The 16,632-nt window shown below is 32.5% G+C and overlaps 1 protein-coding gene across 1 annotated transcript in view; it reads right to left on the bottom strand.

The window, feature by feature from the left end:
• The window catches only part of LOC106562704 (transmembrane channel-like protein 3), a 93,169-nt gene that overhangs the window by 30,521 nt on the left and 46,016 nt on the right, over positions 1 to 16,632 (bottom strand). The window contains exon 3 of the mRNA XM_082957545.1: positions 2,429 to 2,504. Coding sequence (XP_082813671.1) covers positions 2,429 to 2,504 — 76 coding nt within the window. The remainder of the gene's footprint in view (positions 1 to 2,428; positions 2,505 to 16,632) is intronic.

Genomic DNA, 16,632 nt, shown 5'->3' with positions numbered 1-16,632 from the left:
CATGGTACACACATCCATGATACACACATCCATGATACACACATCCATGGTACACACATCTATGATACACGCACGCACGCACGCACGCACGCACGCACGCACGCACGCACGCACACACACACACACACACACACACACACACACACACACACACACACACACACACACACACACACACACACACACACACACACACACACACACACACACACACACACACACACACACAGTTACCTCAGGTATAACTATGAATGCTCCAGTCATGACAGTAAGGACTATGTTAATACCAAACAGCCATCTGAGGAAGATGAAGTAGGAGGCCACCCCTGACCCAAAGTGACCTAAGAGGGAAACAGAGACAGGGGTGTACGGTGAAGCTACCCCAAGACACTGATATTGGGTCAGTTTTGCATTTTCACCACTTAAAACAAATACCCCCTGCCACGTCCTGACCAAACAACAATAACAAATAACCCCTTCTACTGGTCAGGACGTGACAAATTGTCACATGCTTGGTAAACAACAGGTGTAGACTAACTGAAATGGTAACTTACGCTCCCTTCCCAACAACGCAAAAGACAAAAAATATAGATAAAATAACAATAGAAAAAAAATTGTAACACGAGGAGTAAATACACAATGATAACTTGGCTATAAACACGGGTGACCAGTACAGAGTCTATGTGCAGGGGTACGAGCTAATAACTTGGCTATACACACGGGTGACCAGTACAGAGTCTATGTGCAGGGGTACGAGCTAATAACTTGGCTATACACACGGGTGACCAGTACAGAGTCTATGTGCAGGGGTACGAGGTAATATATACACACAAGTGACCAGTACAGAGTCTATGTGCAGGGGTATGAGGTAATAACTTGCCTACACACACGGGTTACCAGTACAGAGTCTATGTGCAGGGGTACGAGGTAATAACTGTCTATACACATGGGTTACCAGTACAGAGTCTATGTGCAGCGGTACGAGCTAATAACTTGGCTATACACACGGGTGACCAGTACAGAGTCTATGTGCAGGGGTATGAGGTAATAACTTGGCTACACACACAGGTGACCAGTACAGAGTCTATGTGCAGGGGTATGAGGTAATAACTTGGCTACACACTCGGGTGACCAGTACAGAGTCTATGTGCAGGGGTACGAGCTAATAACTTGGCTACGCACACGGGTGACCAGTACAGAGTCTATGTGCAGGGGTACGAGGTAATAACTTGGCTACACACACGGGTTACCAGTACAGAGTCTATGTGCAGGGGTACGAGGTAATAACTTGGCTATACACACGGGGTACCAGTACAGAGTCTATGTGCAGGGGTACGAGGTAATTGAGGTAGATACAGTATGTACATATAGGTAGGGATAAAGACAACAGGATAGATAGTAGACAGTAGCAGCAGCGTCTCTGATGAGTGTGGAAGTGTGTGTGTGGCGACAGTGTGCCTGTGTGTCAATACAATTTTACAGTCAAATACGCATTACAGTAAAAGGAAATTAACTAATATTTTACTGTAATATAGTCAATATCTTACATGTTCAAGTAAGTAATAAAATATCTTATTAAAAGTTGTTACTTTCTATTTTCTTGATCCTCATCTCCCAGGGAATAAACAGAACCACGATGTTGTACAGCAACCTGGAGACCTTCTTCAGCAGCTGAAAATATAGGACCATTTTCTATTAGTGTGTGTGTATACATTTATATATATATACTGTATATATTTGTGTGCATGTTTTTTTTGATTGATTGCTTTACTGTTATTATCATGTCTTATTTCAGATGCCCAAACTATTGGACTTAAACAGTCAATTATTTTCAGGGTGTGTGCGCATGTGTGTGTATTTGTGTTTAAGGAGGAAAAGGTTAAACTCTTTGCTTAATTTTCTCAGAGAAGATCTGTTGATTCAGTAGCCTACACATACAAAGCAACACCAGTCAAGTCCCATCACTTAACATCAAATGAACAGATCCCACTGTACCATAGATAAAAATGGTATTTAATTAATTTCATGATATACAGAGGGGTACTTAATTCAAAAGTCAAGATATGATTATTCATATACACATAAGTCCATTCGTTGAACAAATGGATGTGATTTCTAATATGTATATATATATTGGCTTCTGCTTAATTACAATTTATCTATATATATATATATATATATATATATATATATATATATATATATATATATATATATATATATATATATATATAAAATTCATTATTCCTCATCAATCTACTTTCTAAAAGTCAATTAATTTTAATGGTACTTCGGTAGCCTTGCCCAATGCCTCCTGAACATTTTAATTAAACCAAACCATAACAACAGGCTATAAATTTGCTTGGTTGCGGTTTGCTGTGTGTGTGTGTGTGTGTGTGTGTGTGTGTGTGTGTGTGTGTGAACCCACATCAGCCCCAGCAGCCTGGTACCCTCTTGTTCTTGTTAGCCTCCCCTCGTACTTCAGGACAATCTCTCTGGCCTGCCTGAAACAAACACAGGGAGATATCAATGGCTTTTAAACTCTGATCTAGAGTCAGTAGAAACACAAACACATCACACTGGAAGAGTGAATATGATTCAATACACTGATCTAGGTTCAGATTATAAATCAGATATAGTAAAAAGTTTTTAAAGACGTAAATTATGATTCCAGAGATTGATGTAAATTCAGACAAAAAGAACTTGCAGCAGATTAAACCCTTGCATGTTATTTCACAAACTGGTCCTAGTTCAGCTTTACTGTGCGTGGGAGTAGAGTATTCCTGCTGTGGTTCCAACCCATCACTGGGGTAGTTCAGATGTCTGTGGCACTTGCTCTAATCAACGATGCCTACCCTCAACAGGCTTTTCACAGACTCCTGTGCTCGTCTGAAATTATACATCTTAAATAAAAATGTTTTAGGGCAGATTCAAAAATATATATTAGAAAGAGAGGAGACTAAATAAAAGGAGCCAAAGCGGGAAGGGTGGAGACGGACGGTAATGGAATTCCGGTTTCCATGGTTTCGCACTTGTGCCTACATCACCAGACCATTGGGCCGGCACACTCTTTTCATCTTTCAACTTGCTTATGGTACTACTACTAGGATAAAATGTATTGTTGATATCATGTATGTTATGGTACTACTACTAGGATAAAATGTGTTGTTGATATCATGTATGTTATGGTACTACTACTAGGATAAAATGTGTTGTTGATATCATGTATGTTATGGTACTACTACTAGGATAAAATGTATTGTTGATATCATGCATGTTATGGTACTACTACTAGGATAAAATGTATTGTTGATATCATGTATGTTATGGTACTACTACTAGGATTAAATGTGTTGTTGATATCATGTATGTTATGGTACTACTACTAGGATAAAATGTATTGTTGATATCATGTATGTTATGGTACTACTACTACGATAAAATGTATTGTTGATATCATGTATGTTATGATACTACTACTAGGATAAACTGTAATGTTGATATCATATATGTTATGGTACTACTACTAGGATAAACTCTATGGTTGATATCATTTATGTTTGTAACGACTGTCTGATGGCTGTATTGGTACAGGTGTCCCTATTAAAAGATATAGCTGTTTAAATACATAGATAAATAAAATGCACTGGAAATATAAAATATAAATATTTAATATAGAAAAAAAGTTGAGTATGCCGTTTCAAAACAAATCAAATGAACTTCGAGATAAACGGGGACAGGAATTTCACAACAAGCAAAACAGGTGAAAACGGGGGTACGAACCAGTGATTTGCAGTGTAAAATATGAGGTGTTTTTGCAGGGGGTCTAATCAGCAGTATTCACCCAGAGATTACTGAGGATGTAAAATGCAGGCTTGCATCACATCCGTGTGACAGTCATAAAGCCTAGAGCAGTAATAACAAACCACCCATATAAAACCTGCTATGGCTAGAACTTACTCAGCACATCTTAAGAGGTCTCTCTCGCTCTCTCTCGCTCGCTCTCTCGCTCTCCTGAAGTGATGTTCTTTAAGAAAAATACTGTAAATGGCTGTAGTCAAATCACAGCTATGTGTGGTTATAAAAAAGAGACACTTTAGGCTATTTACTGTATTCAAATATTTATATTGAATTGTGTTTGCCTGACAATGCAAGAAAATATGAACATTTAAAAGAGATGTATCTGCTGCTTGGATAGTTCCATCTTAGCCACTGGCTTAATCGTTCGAATGCCAAGAGTGTGCCAAGAGTGTGCCAAGAGTGTGTAAAGCTGTCATCAAGGCAAAGGGTGGCTATTTGAAGAATCTCAAATATAAAATATTTTTTGATTTGATTAACACTTTTTTGGTTACTACATGATTCCATATGTGTTATTTCATAGTTTTGATGTCTTCAAAAATCGAATCAAATTTATTTTTATATAGCCCTTCGTACATCAGCTGATATTCTCAAAGTGCTGTACAGAAACCCAGCCTAAAACCCCAAACAGCAAGCAAAGCATGTGGCTAGGAAAAACTCCCTAGGAAAAACTCCCTAGAAAGGCCAAAAACCTAGGAAGAAACCTAGAGAGGAACCAGGCTATGAGGGGTGGCCAGTCCTCTTCTGGCTGTGCAGGGTGGATATTATAACAGAACATGGTCAAGAAGTTAAAATGTTAAAATGTTCATAAATGACCAGCATGGTCAAATAATAATAATCATAGTAGTTGTCGAGGGTGCTATTGTACAATGTAGAGAATAGCAAAAATAAAGAAAAACCCTTGAATGAGTAGGTGTTATCAAACCTTTGACCGGTAGTGTATATTGACAAATTATGTTGAAACAACGTTGATTCAACCAGTTTGTGTCAAGTGGGACACAACCCATCCCCTTATTCGATTATCAGCTGATGTCAAACACACGTGGGTCTACAAATTCAATTCTCTTCCTCAATAGTGAGTAGCGAAAGAATGCTATATAAAAAGTCTAAATGAGTATGACATCCTGGCATTTAAAGCATACTAAACTTGATCATTTTGACATACTATAAGACTTAAATATTCGCATACCTAAAACGCCTACTATTTAGGACAGAAGTACAGGTATCTGGACACGCTCCAAATTTCTAATCTGTGTTGTCAGTAGACATCTGGACTCCAATTTGAATTTAATAGCATCCTAAACCCCAGAACAGGAGACAAGCACAAATGTATCAGGTGTGTGCCTCTACACGCATGGTGTTTGTATAATCAATGTGTGTGTGGGACTGGAGGTCCTGACCCCAGTAAAAATAGGAAACAGGCGAACTAACAGCTGAACAATAATAACTCCGCTAATTTGGTTTATTTTCTGTGGGAGGAGCCATTAACGTGGCGATGGAGTGAGGAGCCCGGGAGAGGCGGATGTTAATCGTTATTTACTTCGCCTCATGCTTTACACTCCGATGGCTCCTCCGCCCATCAGCGACAGAGAGTTAGCGCTTTTTCGAAATTTATGAGCTCACAGGTGTTAATGAAGAGCTAGTGTTTACATGTTTCCCCTATCTGACCTGTTAATGGGTTTGGATAACCACAGACTGCAGGGGAAAAACAACAGCAAAGAGGGAACAAAACGTGCACATGACTATGCATAGGGGTTCTTATACTGTGGTCAAATGCATATGCATCTTGTGATAAATCAATTTGTATACCTGTCCTGTCCATCTTAAGGAATGAAACCTAAGTCTGCGTCCCCAATGGCCCCCTCTGCCCTACATAGTGCAGTACTTTTGACCAGAGCCATATATATGCCCTGGTAAAAAGTTGTGCACTAAATATGGAACAGGGTGCAATTTTGGAGCGTTCTAAGATGTTGTACTTAAATCTCTGCCTTGGTTATTTTGAGCTCCAACACCTGTTACCATGAATTAGTATTATAACTATTGGACCTGTTACCTTGAATTAGTATTATAACTATTGGACCTGTTACCTTGAATATGTATTATAACTATTGGACCTGTTACCTTGAATATGTATTATAACTATTGGACCTGTTACCTTGAATATGTATTATAACTATTGGACCTGTTACCTTGAATATGTATTATAACTATTGGACCTGTTACCATTAATTAGTATCATAACTATTGGACCTGTTACCATGAATTAGTATTATAACTATTGGACCTGTTACCATGAATATGTATTATAACTATTGGACCTGTTACCATGAATTAGTATTATAACTATTGGACCTGTTACCTTGAATATGTATTATAACTATTGGACCTGTTACCTTGAATATGTATTATAACTATTGGACCTGTTACATTGAATATGTATTATAACTATTGGACCTGTTACCTTGAATATGTATTATAACTATTGGACCTGTTACCATGAATTAATATTATAACTATTGGACCTGTTACCATGAATTAGTATTATAACTATTGGACCTGTTACCATGAATTAGTATTATAACTATTGGACCTGTTACCATGAATATGTATTATAACTATTGGACCTGTTACCATGAATTAGTATTATAACTATTGGACCTGTTACCTTGAATATGTATTATAACTATTGGACCTGTTACCTTGAATATGTATTATAACTATTGGACCTGTTACCATGAATATGTATTATAACTATTGGACCTGTTACCATGAATTAGTATTATAACTATTGGACCTGTTACCATGAATTAGTATTATAACTATTGGACCTGTTACCATGAATTAGTATTATAACTATTGGACCTGTTACCATGAATTAGTATTATAACTATTGGACCTGTTACAATTAATTAGTATTATAACTATTGGACCTGTTACCATTAATTAGTATTATAACTATTGGATCTGTTACCATGAATTAGTATTATAACTATTGGATATGTATTATAACTATTGGACCTGTTACCATGAATTAGTATTATAACTATTGGACCTGTTACCATGAATTAGTATTATAACTATTGGACCTGTTACCATGAATTAGTATTATAACTATTGGACCTGTTACCATGAATATGTATTATAACTATTGGACCTGTTACCATGAATTAGTATTATAACTATTGGACCTGTTACCTTGAATATGTATTATAACTATTGGACCTGTTACCATGAATTAGTATTATAACTATTGGACCTGTTACCATGAATATGTATTATAACTATTGGACCTGTTACCATGAATTAGTATTATAACTATTGGACCTGTTACCTTGAATATGTATTATAACTATTGGACCTGTTACCTTGAATATGTATTATAACTATTGGACCTGTTACCATGAATATGTATTATAACTATTGGACCTGTTACCATGAATTAGTATTATAACTATTGGACCTGTTACCATGAATTAGTATTATAACTATTGGACCTGTTAGCATGAATTAGTATTATAACTATTGGACCTGTTACCATAAATTAGTATTATAACTATTGGACCTGTTACAATTAATTAGTATTATAACTATTGGACCTGTTACCATGAATTAGTATTATAACTATTGGACCTGTTACCATGAATTAGTATTATAACTATTAGACCTGTTACCATGAATATGTATTATAACTATTGGACCTGTTACCTTGAATTAGTATTATAACTATTTGACCTGTTACCATGAATTAGTATTATAACTATTGGACCTGTTACCATGAATATGTATTATAACTATTGGATATGTATTATAACTATTGGACCTGTTACCATGAATTAGTATTATAACTATTGGACCTGTTACCATGAATTAGTATTATAACTATTGGACCTGTTACCATGAATTAGTATTATAACTATTGGACCTGTTACCATGAATATGTATTATAACTATTGGACCTGTTACCATGAATTAGTATTATAACTATTGGACCTGTTACCTTGAATATGTATTATAACTATTGGACCTGTTACCATGAATTAGTATTATAACTATTGGACCTGTTACCATGAATATGTATTATAACTATTGGACCTGTTACCATGAATTAGTATTATAACTATTGGACCTGTTACCTTGAATATGTATTATAACTATTGGACCTGTTACCTTGAATATGTATTATAACTATTGGATATGTATTATAACTATTGGACCTGTTACCATGAATTAGTATTATAACTATTGGACCTGTTACCATGAATTAGTATTATAACTATTGGACCTGTTACCATGAATTAGTATTATAACTATTGGACCTGTTACCATGAATATGTATTATAACTATTGGACCTGTTACCATGAATTAGTATTATAACTATTGGACCTGTTACCTTGAATATGTATTATAACTATTGGACCTGTTACCATGAATTAGTATTATAACTATTGGACCTGTTACCATGAATATGTATTATAACTATTGGACCTGTTACCATGAATTAGTATTATAACTATTGGACCTGTTACCTTGAATATGTATTATAACTATTGGACCTGTTACCTTGAATATGTATTATAACTATTGGACCTGTTACCATGAATATGTATTATAACTATTGGACCTGTTACCATGAATTAGTATTATAACTATTGGACCTGTTACCATAAATTAGTATTATAACTATTGGACCTGTTACAATTAATTAGTATTATAACTATTGGACCTGTTACCATGAATTAGTATTATAACTATTGGACCTGTTACCTTGAATTAGTATTATGACTATTGGACCTGTTACCATGAATTAGTATTATAACTATTGGACCTGTTACCATGAATATGTATTATAACTATTGGATATGTATTATAACTATTGGACCTGTTACCATGAATTAGTATTATAACTATTGGACCTGTTACCATGAATTAGTATTATAACTATTGGACCTGTTACCATGAATTAGTATTATAACTATTGGACCTGTTACCATGAATATGTATTATAACTATTGGACCTGTTACCATGAATTAGTATTATAACTATTGGACCTGTTACCTTGAATATGTATTATAACTATTGGACCTGTTACCATGAATTAGTATTATAACTATTGGACCTGTTACCATGAATATGTATTATAACTATTGGACCTGTTACCATGAATTAGTATTATAACTATTGGACCTGTTACCTTGAATATGTATTATAACTATTGGACCTGTTACCTTGAATATGTATTATAACTATTGGACCTGTTACCATGAATATGTATTATAACTATTGGACCTGTTACCATGAATTAGTATTATAACTATTGGACCTGTTACCATGAATTAGTATTATAACTATTGGACCTGTTACCATGAATTAGTATTATAACTATTGGACCTGTTACCATTAATTAGTATTATAACTATTGGACCTGTTACCATGAATTAGTATTATAACTATTGGACCTGTTACCATGAATTAGTATTATAACTATTGGACCTGTTACCATGAATTAGTATTATAACTATTGAGACCTGTTACCATGAATATGTATTATAACTATTGGATATGTATTATAACTATTGGACCTGTTACCATGAATTAGTATTATAACTATTGGACCTGTTACCATGAATTAGTATTATAACTATTGGACCTGTTACCATGAATTAGTATTATAACTATTGGACCTGTTACCATGAATATGTATTATAACTATTGGACCTGTTACCATGAATTAGTATTATAACTATTGGACCTGTTACCTTGAATATGTATTATAACTATTGGACCTGTTACCATGAATTAGTATTATAACTATTGGACCTGTTACCATGAATATGTATTATAACTATTGGACCTGTTACCATGAATTAGTATTATAACTATTGGACCTGTTACCTTGAATATGTATTATAACTATTGGACCTGTTACCTTGAATATGTATTATAACTATTGGACCTGTTACCATGAATATGTATTATAACTATTGGACCTGTTACCATGAATTAGTATTATAACTATTGGACCTGTTACCATGAATTAGTATTATAACTATTGGACCTGTTACCATGAATTAGTATTATAACTATTGGACCTGTTACCATAAATTAGTATTATAACTATTGGACCTGTTACAATTAATTAGTATTATAACTATTGGACCTGTTACCATGAATTAGTATTATAACTATTGGACCTGTTACCTTGAATTAGTATTATAACTATTGGACCTGTTACCATGAATTAGTATTATAACTATTGGACCTGTTACCATGAATATGTATTATAACTATTGGATATGTATTATAACTATTGGACCTGTTACCATGAATTAGTATTATAACTATTGGACCTGTTACCATGAATTAGTATTATAACTATTGGACCTGTTACCATGAATTAGTATTATAACTATTGGACCTGTTACCATGAATATGTATTATAACTATTGGACCTGTTACCATGAATTAGTATTATAACTATTGGACCTGTTACCTTGAATATGTATTATAACTATTGGACCTGTTACCATGAATTAGTATTATAACTATTGGACCTGTTACCATGAATATGTATTATAACTATTGGACCTGTTACCATGAATTAGTATTATAACTATTGGACCTGTTACCTTGAATATGTATTATAACTATTGGACCTGTTACCTTGAATATGTATTATAACTATTGGACCTGTTACCATGAATATGTATTATAACTATTGGACCTGTTACCATGAATTAGTATTATAACTATTGGACCTGTTACCATGAATTAGTATTATAACTATTGGACCTGTTACCATGAATTAGTATTATAACTATTGGACCTGTTACCATGAATTAGTATTATAACTATTGGACCTGTTACCATGAATTAGTATTATAACTATTGGACCTGTTACCATGAATTAGTATTATAACTATTGGACCTGTTACCTTGAATTAGTATTATAACTATTGGACCTGTTACCATGAATTAGTATTATAACTATTGGACCTGTTACCATGAATATGTATTATAACTATTGGATATGTATTATAACTATTGGACCTGTTACCATGAATTAGTATTATAACTATTGGACCTGTTACCATGAATTAGTATTATAACTATTGGACCTGTTACCATGAATTAGTATTATAACTATTGGACCTGTTACCATGAATATGTATTATAACTATTGGACCTGTTACCATGAATTAGTATTATAACTATTGGACCTGTTACCTTGAATATGTATTATAACTATTGGACCTGTTACCATGAATTAGTATTATAACTATTGGACCTGTTACCATGAATATGTATTATAACTATTGGACCTGTTACCATGAATTAGTATTATAACTATTGGACCTGTTACCTTGAATATGTATTATAACTATTGGACCTGTTACCTTGAATATGTATTATAACTATTGGACCTGTTACCATGAATATGTATTATAACTATTGGACCTGTTACCATGAATTAGTATTATAACTATTGGACCTGTTACCATGAATTAGTATTATAACTATTGGACCTGTTACCATGAATTAGTATTATAACTATTGGACCTGTTACCATGAATTAGTATTATAACTATTGGACCTGTTACAATTAATTAGTATTATAACTATTGGACCTGTTACCATGAATTAGTATTATAACTATTGGACCTGTTACCATGAATTAGTATTATAACTATTGGACCTGTTACCATGAATATGTATTATAACTATTGGACCTGTTACCTTGAATTAGTATTATAACTATTGGACCTGTTACCATGAATTAGTATTATAACTATTGGACCTGTTACCATGAATATGTATTATAACTATTGGATATGTATTATAACTATTGGACCTGTTACCATGAATTAGTATTATAACTATTGGACCTGTTACCATGAATTAGTATTATAACTATTGGACCTGTTACCATGAATTAGTATTATAACTATTGGACCTGTTACCATGAATATGTATTATAACTATTGGACCTGTTACCATGAATTAGTATTATAACTATTGGACCTGTTACCTTGAATATGTATTATAACTATTGGACCTGTTACCATGAATTAGTATTATAACTATTGGACCTGTTACCATGAATATGTATTATAACTATTGGACCTGTTACCATGAATTAGTATTATAACTATTGGACCTGTTACCTTGAATATGTATTATAACTATTGGACCTGTTACCATGAATTAGTATTATAACTATTGGACCTGTTACCATGAATATGTATTATAACTATTGGACCTGTTACCATGAATTAGTATTATAACTATTGGACCTGTTACCATGAATATGTATTATAACTATTGGACCTGTTACCATGAATTAGTATTATAACTATTGGACCTGTTACCATGAATATGTATTATAACTATTGGACCTGTTACCATGAATTAGTATTATAACTATTGGACCTGTTACCATGAATTAGTATTATAACTATTGGACCTGTTACCATGAATTAGTATTATAACTATTGGACCTGTTACCATAAATTAGTATTATAACTATTGGACCTGTTACAATTAATTAGTATTATAACTATTGGACCTGTTACCATGAATTAGTATTATAACTATTGGACCTGTTACCATGAATTAGTATTATAACTATTGGACCTGTTACCATGAATATGTATTATAACTATTGGACCTGTTACCTTGAATTAGTATTATAACTATTGGACCTGTTACCATGAATTAGTATTATAACTATTGGACCTGTTACCATGAATATGTATTATAACTATTGGATATGTATTATAACTATTGGACCTGTTACCATGAATTAGTATTATAACTATTGGACCTGTTACCATGAATTAGTATTATAACTATTGGACCTGTTACCATGAATTAGTATTATAACTATTGGACCTGTTACCATGAATATGTATTATAACTATTGGACCTGTTACCATGAATTAGTATTATAACTATTGGACCTGTTACCTTGAATATGTATTATAACTATTGGACCTGTTACCATGAATTAGTATTATAACTATTGGACCTGTTACCATGAATATGTATTATAACTATTGGACCTGTTACCATGAATTAGTATTATAACTATTGGACCTGTTACCTTGAATATGTATTATAACTATTGGACCTGTTACCTTGAATATGTATTATAACTATTGGACCTGTTACCATGAATATGTATTATAACTATTGGACCTGTTACCATGAATTAGTATTATAACTATTGGACCTGTTACCATGAATTAGTATTATAACTATTGGACCTGTTACCATGAATTAGTATTATAACTATTGGACCTGTTACCATAAATTAGTATTATAACTATTGGACCTGTTACAATTAATTAGTATTATAACTATTGGACCTGTTACCATGAATTAGTATTATAACTATTGGACCTGTTACCATGAATTAGTATTATAACTATTGGACCTGTTACCATGAATTAGTATTATAACTATTGGACCTGTTACCATGAATTAGTATTATAACTATTGGACCTGTTACCATGAATTAGTATTATAACTATTGGACCTGTTACCATGAATTAGTATTATAACTATTGGACCTGTTACCATGAATATGTATTATAACTATTGGACCTGTTACCATGAATTAGTATTATAACTATTGGACCTGTTACCATGAATTAGTATTATAACTATTGGACCTGTTACCATGAATTAGTATTATAACTATTGGACCTGTTACCATGAATTAGTATTATAACTATTGGACCTGTTACCATGAATTAGTATTATAACTATTGGACCTGTTACCTTGAATTAGTATTATAACTATTGGACCTGTTACCATGAATTAGTATTATAACTATTGGACCTGTTACCATGAATATGTATTATAACTATTGGATATGTATTATAACTATTGGACCTGTTACCATGAATTAGTATTATAACTATTGGACCTGTTACCATGAATTAGTATTATAACTATTGGACCTGTTACCATGAATTAGTATTATAACTATTGGACCTGTTACCATGAATATGTATTATAACTATTGGACCTGTTACCATGAATTAGTATTATAACTATTGGACCTGTTACCTTGAATATGTATTATAACTATTGGACCTGTTACCATGAATTAGTATTATAACTATTGGACCTGTTACCATGAATATGTATTATAACTATTGGACCTGTTACCATGAATTAGTATTATAACTATTGGACCTGTTACCTTGAATATGTATTATAACTATTGGACCTGTTACCTTGAATATGTATTATAACTATTGGACCTGTTACCATGAATATGTATTATAACTATTGGACCTGTTACCATGAATTAGTATTATAACTATTGGACCTGTTACCATGAATTAGTATTATAACTATTGGACCTGTTACCATGAATTAGTATTATAACTATTGGACCTGTTACCATTAATTAGTATTATAACTATTGGACCTGTTACCATGAATTAGTATTATAACTATTGGACCTGTTACCATGAATTAGTATTATAACTATTGGACCTGTTACCATGAATATGTATTATAACTATTGGACCTGTTACCTTGAATTAGTATTATAACTATTGGACCTGTTACCATGAATTAGTATTATAACTATTGGACCTGTTACCATGAATATGTATTATAACTATTGGATATGTATTATAACTATTGGACCTGTTACCATGAATTAGTATTATAACTATTGGACCTGTTACCATGAATTAGTATTATAACTATTGGACCTGTTACCATGAATTAGTATTATAACTATTGGACCTGTTACCATGAATATGTATTATAACTATTGGACCTGTTACCATGAATTAGTATTATAACTATTGGACCTGTTACCTTGAATATGTATTATAACTATTGGACCTGTTACCATGAATTAGTATTATAACTATTGGACCTGTTACCATGAATATGTATTATAACTATTGGACCTGTTACCATGAATTAGTATTATAACTATTGGACCTGTTACCTTGAATATGTATTATAACTATTGGACCTGTTACCTTGAATATGTATTATAACTATTGGACCTGTTACCATGAATATGTATTATAACTATTGGACCTGTTACCATGAATTAGTATTATAACTATTGGACCTGTTACCATGAATTAGTATTATAACTATTGGACCTGTTACCATGAATTAGTATTATAACTATTGGACCTGTTACCATAAATTAGTATTATAACTATTGGACCTGTTACCATTAATTAGTATTATAACTATTGGACCTGTTACCATGAATTAGTATTATAACTATTGGACCTGTTACCTTGAATTAGTATTATAACTATTGGACCTGTTACCATGAATTAGTATTATAACTATTGGACCTGTTACCATGAATATGTATTATAACTATTGGATATGTATTATAACTATTGGACCTGTTACCATGAATTAGTATTATAACTATTGGACCTGTTACCATGAATTAGTATTATAACTATTGGACCTGTTACCATGAATTAGTATTATAACTATTGGACCTGTTACCATGAATATGTATTATAACTATTGGACCTGTTACCATGAATTAGTATTATAACTATTGGACCTGTTACCTTGAATTAGTATTATAACTATTGGACCTGTTACCATGAATTAGTATTATAACTATTGGACCTGTTACCATGAATATGTATTATAACTATTGGACCTGTTACCATGAATTAGTATTATAACTATTGGACCTGTTACCTTGAATATGTATTATAACTATTGGACCTGTTACCTTGAATATGTATTATAACTATTGGACCTGTTACCATGAATATGTATTATAACTATTGGACCTGTTACCATGAATTAGTATTATAACTATTGGACCTGTTACCATGAATTAGTATTATAACTATTGGACCTGTTACCATGAATTAGTATTATAACTATTGGACCTGTTACCATGAATTAGTATTATAACTATTGGACCTGTTACCATGAATTAGTATTATAACTATTGGACCTGTTACCATGAATTAGTATTATAACTATTGGACCTGTTACCATGAATTAGTATTATAACTATTGGACCTGTTACCATGAATTAGTATTATAACTATTGGACCTGTTACCATGAATTAGTATTATAACTATTGGACCTGTTACCTTGAATTAGTATTATAACTATTGGACCTGTTACCATGAATTAGTATTATAACTATTGGACCTGTTACCATGAATTAGTATTATAACTATTGGACCTGTTACCATGAATTAGTATTATAACTATTGGACCTGTTACCATGAATATGTATTATAACTATTGGACCTGTTACCATGAATTAGTATTATAACTATTGGACCTGTTACCTTGAATATGTATTATAACTATTGGACCTGTTACCATGAATTAGTATTATAACTATTGGACCTGTTACCATGAATATGTATTATAACTATTGGACCTGTTACCATGAATTAGTATTATAACTATTGGACCTGTTACCTTGAATATGTATTATAACTATTGGACCTGTTACCTTGAATATGTATTATAACTATTGGACCTGTTACCATGAATATGTATTATAACTATTGGACCTGTTACCATGAATTAGTATTATAACTATTGGACCTGTTACCATGAATTAGTATTATAACTATTGGACCTGTTACCATGAATTAGTATTATAACTATTGGACCTGTTACCATGAATTAGTATTATAACTATTGGACCTGTTACAATTAATTAGTATTATAACTATTGGACCTGTTACCATGAATTAGTATTATAACTATTGGACCTGTTACCATGAATT

The sequence above is a fragment of the Salmo salar genome, chromosome 11 (assembly GCF_965601325.2).
Source record: "Salmo salar chromosome 11, fSalSal1, whole genome shotgun sequence".
In the NCBI taxonomy this organism is placed as follows: domain Eukaryota; kingdom Metazoa; phylum Chordata; class Actinopteri; order Salmoniformes; family Salmonidae; genus Salmo; species Salmo salar.
This window is presented reverse-complemented; position numbering and strand designations above follow the sequence as displayed.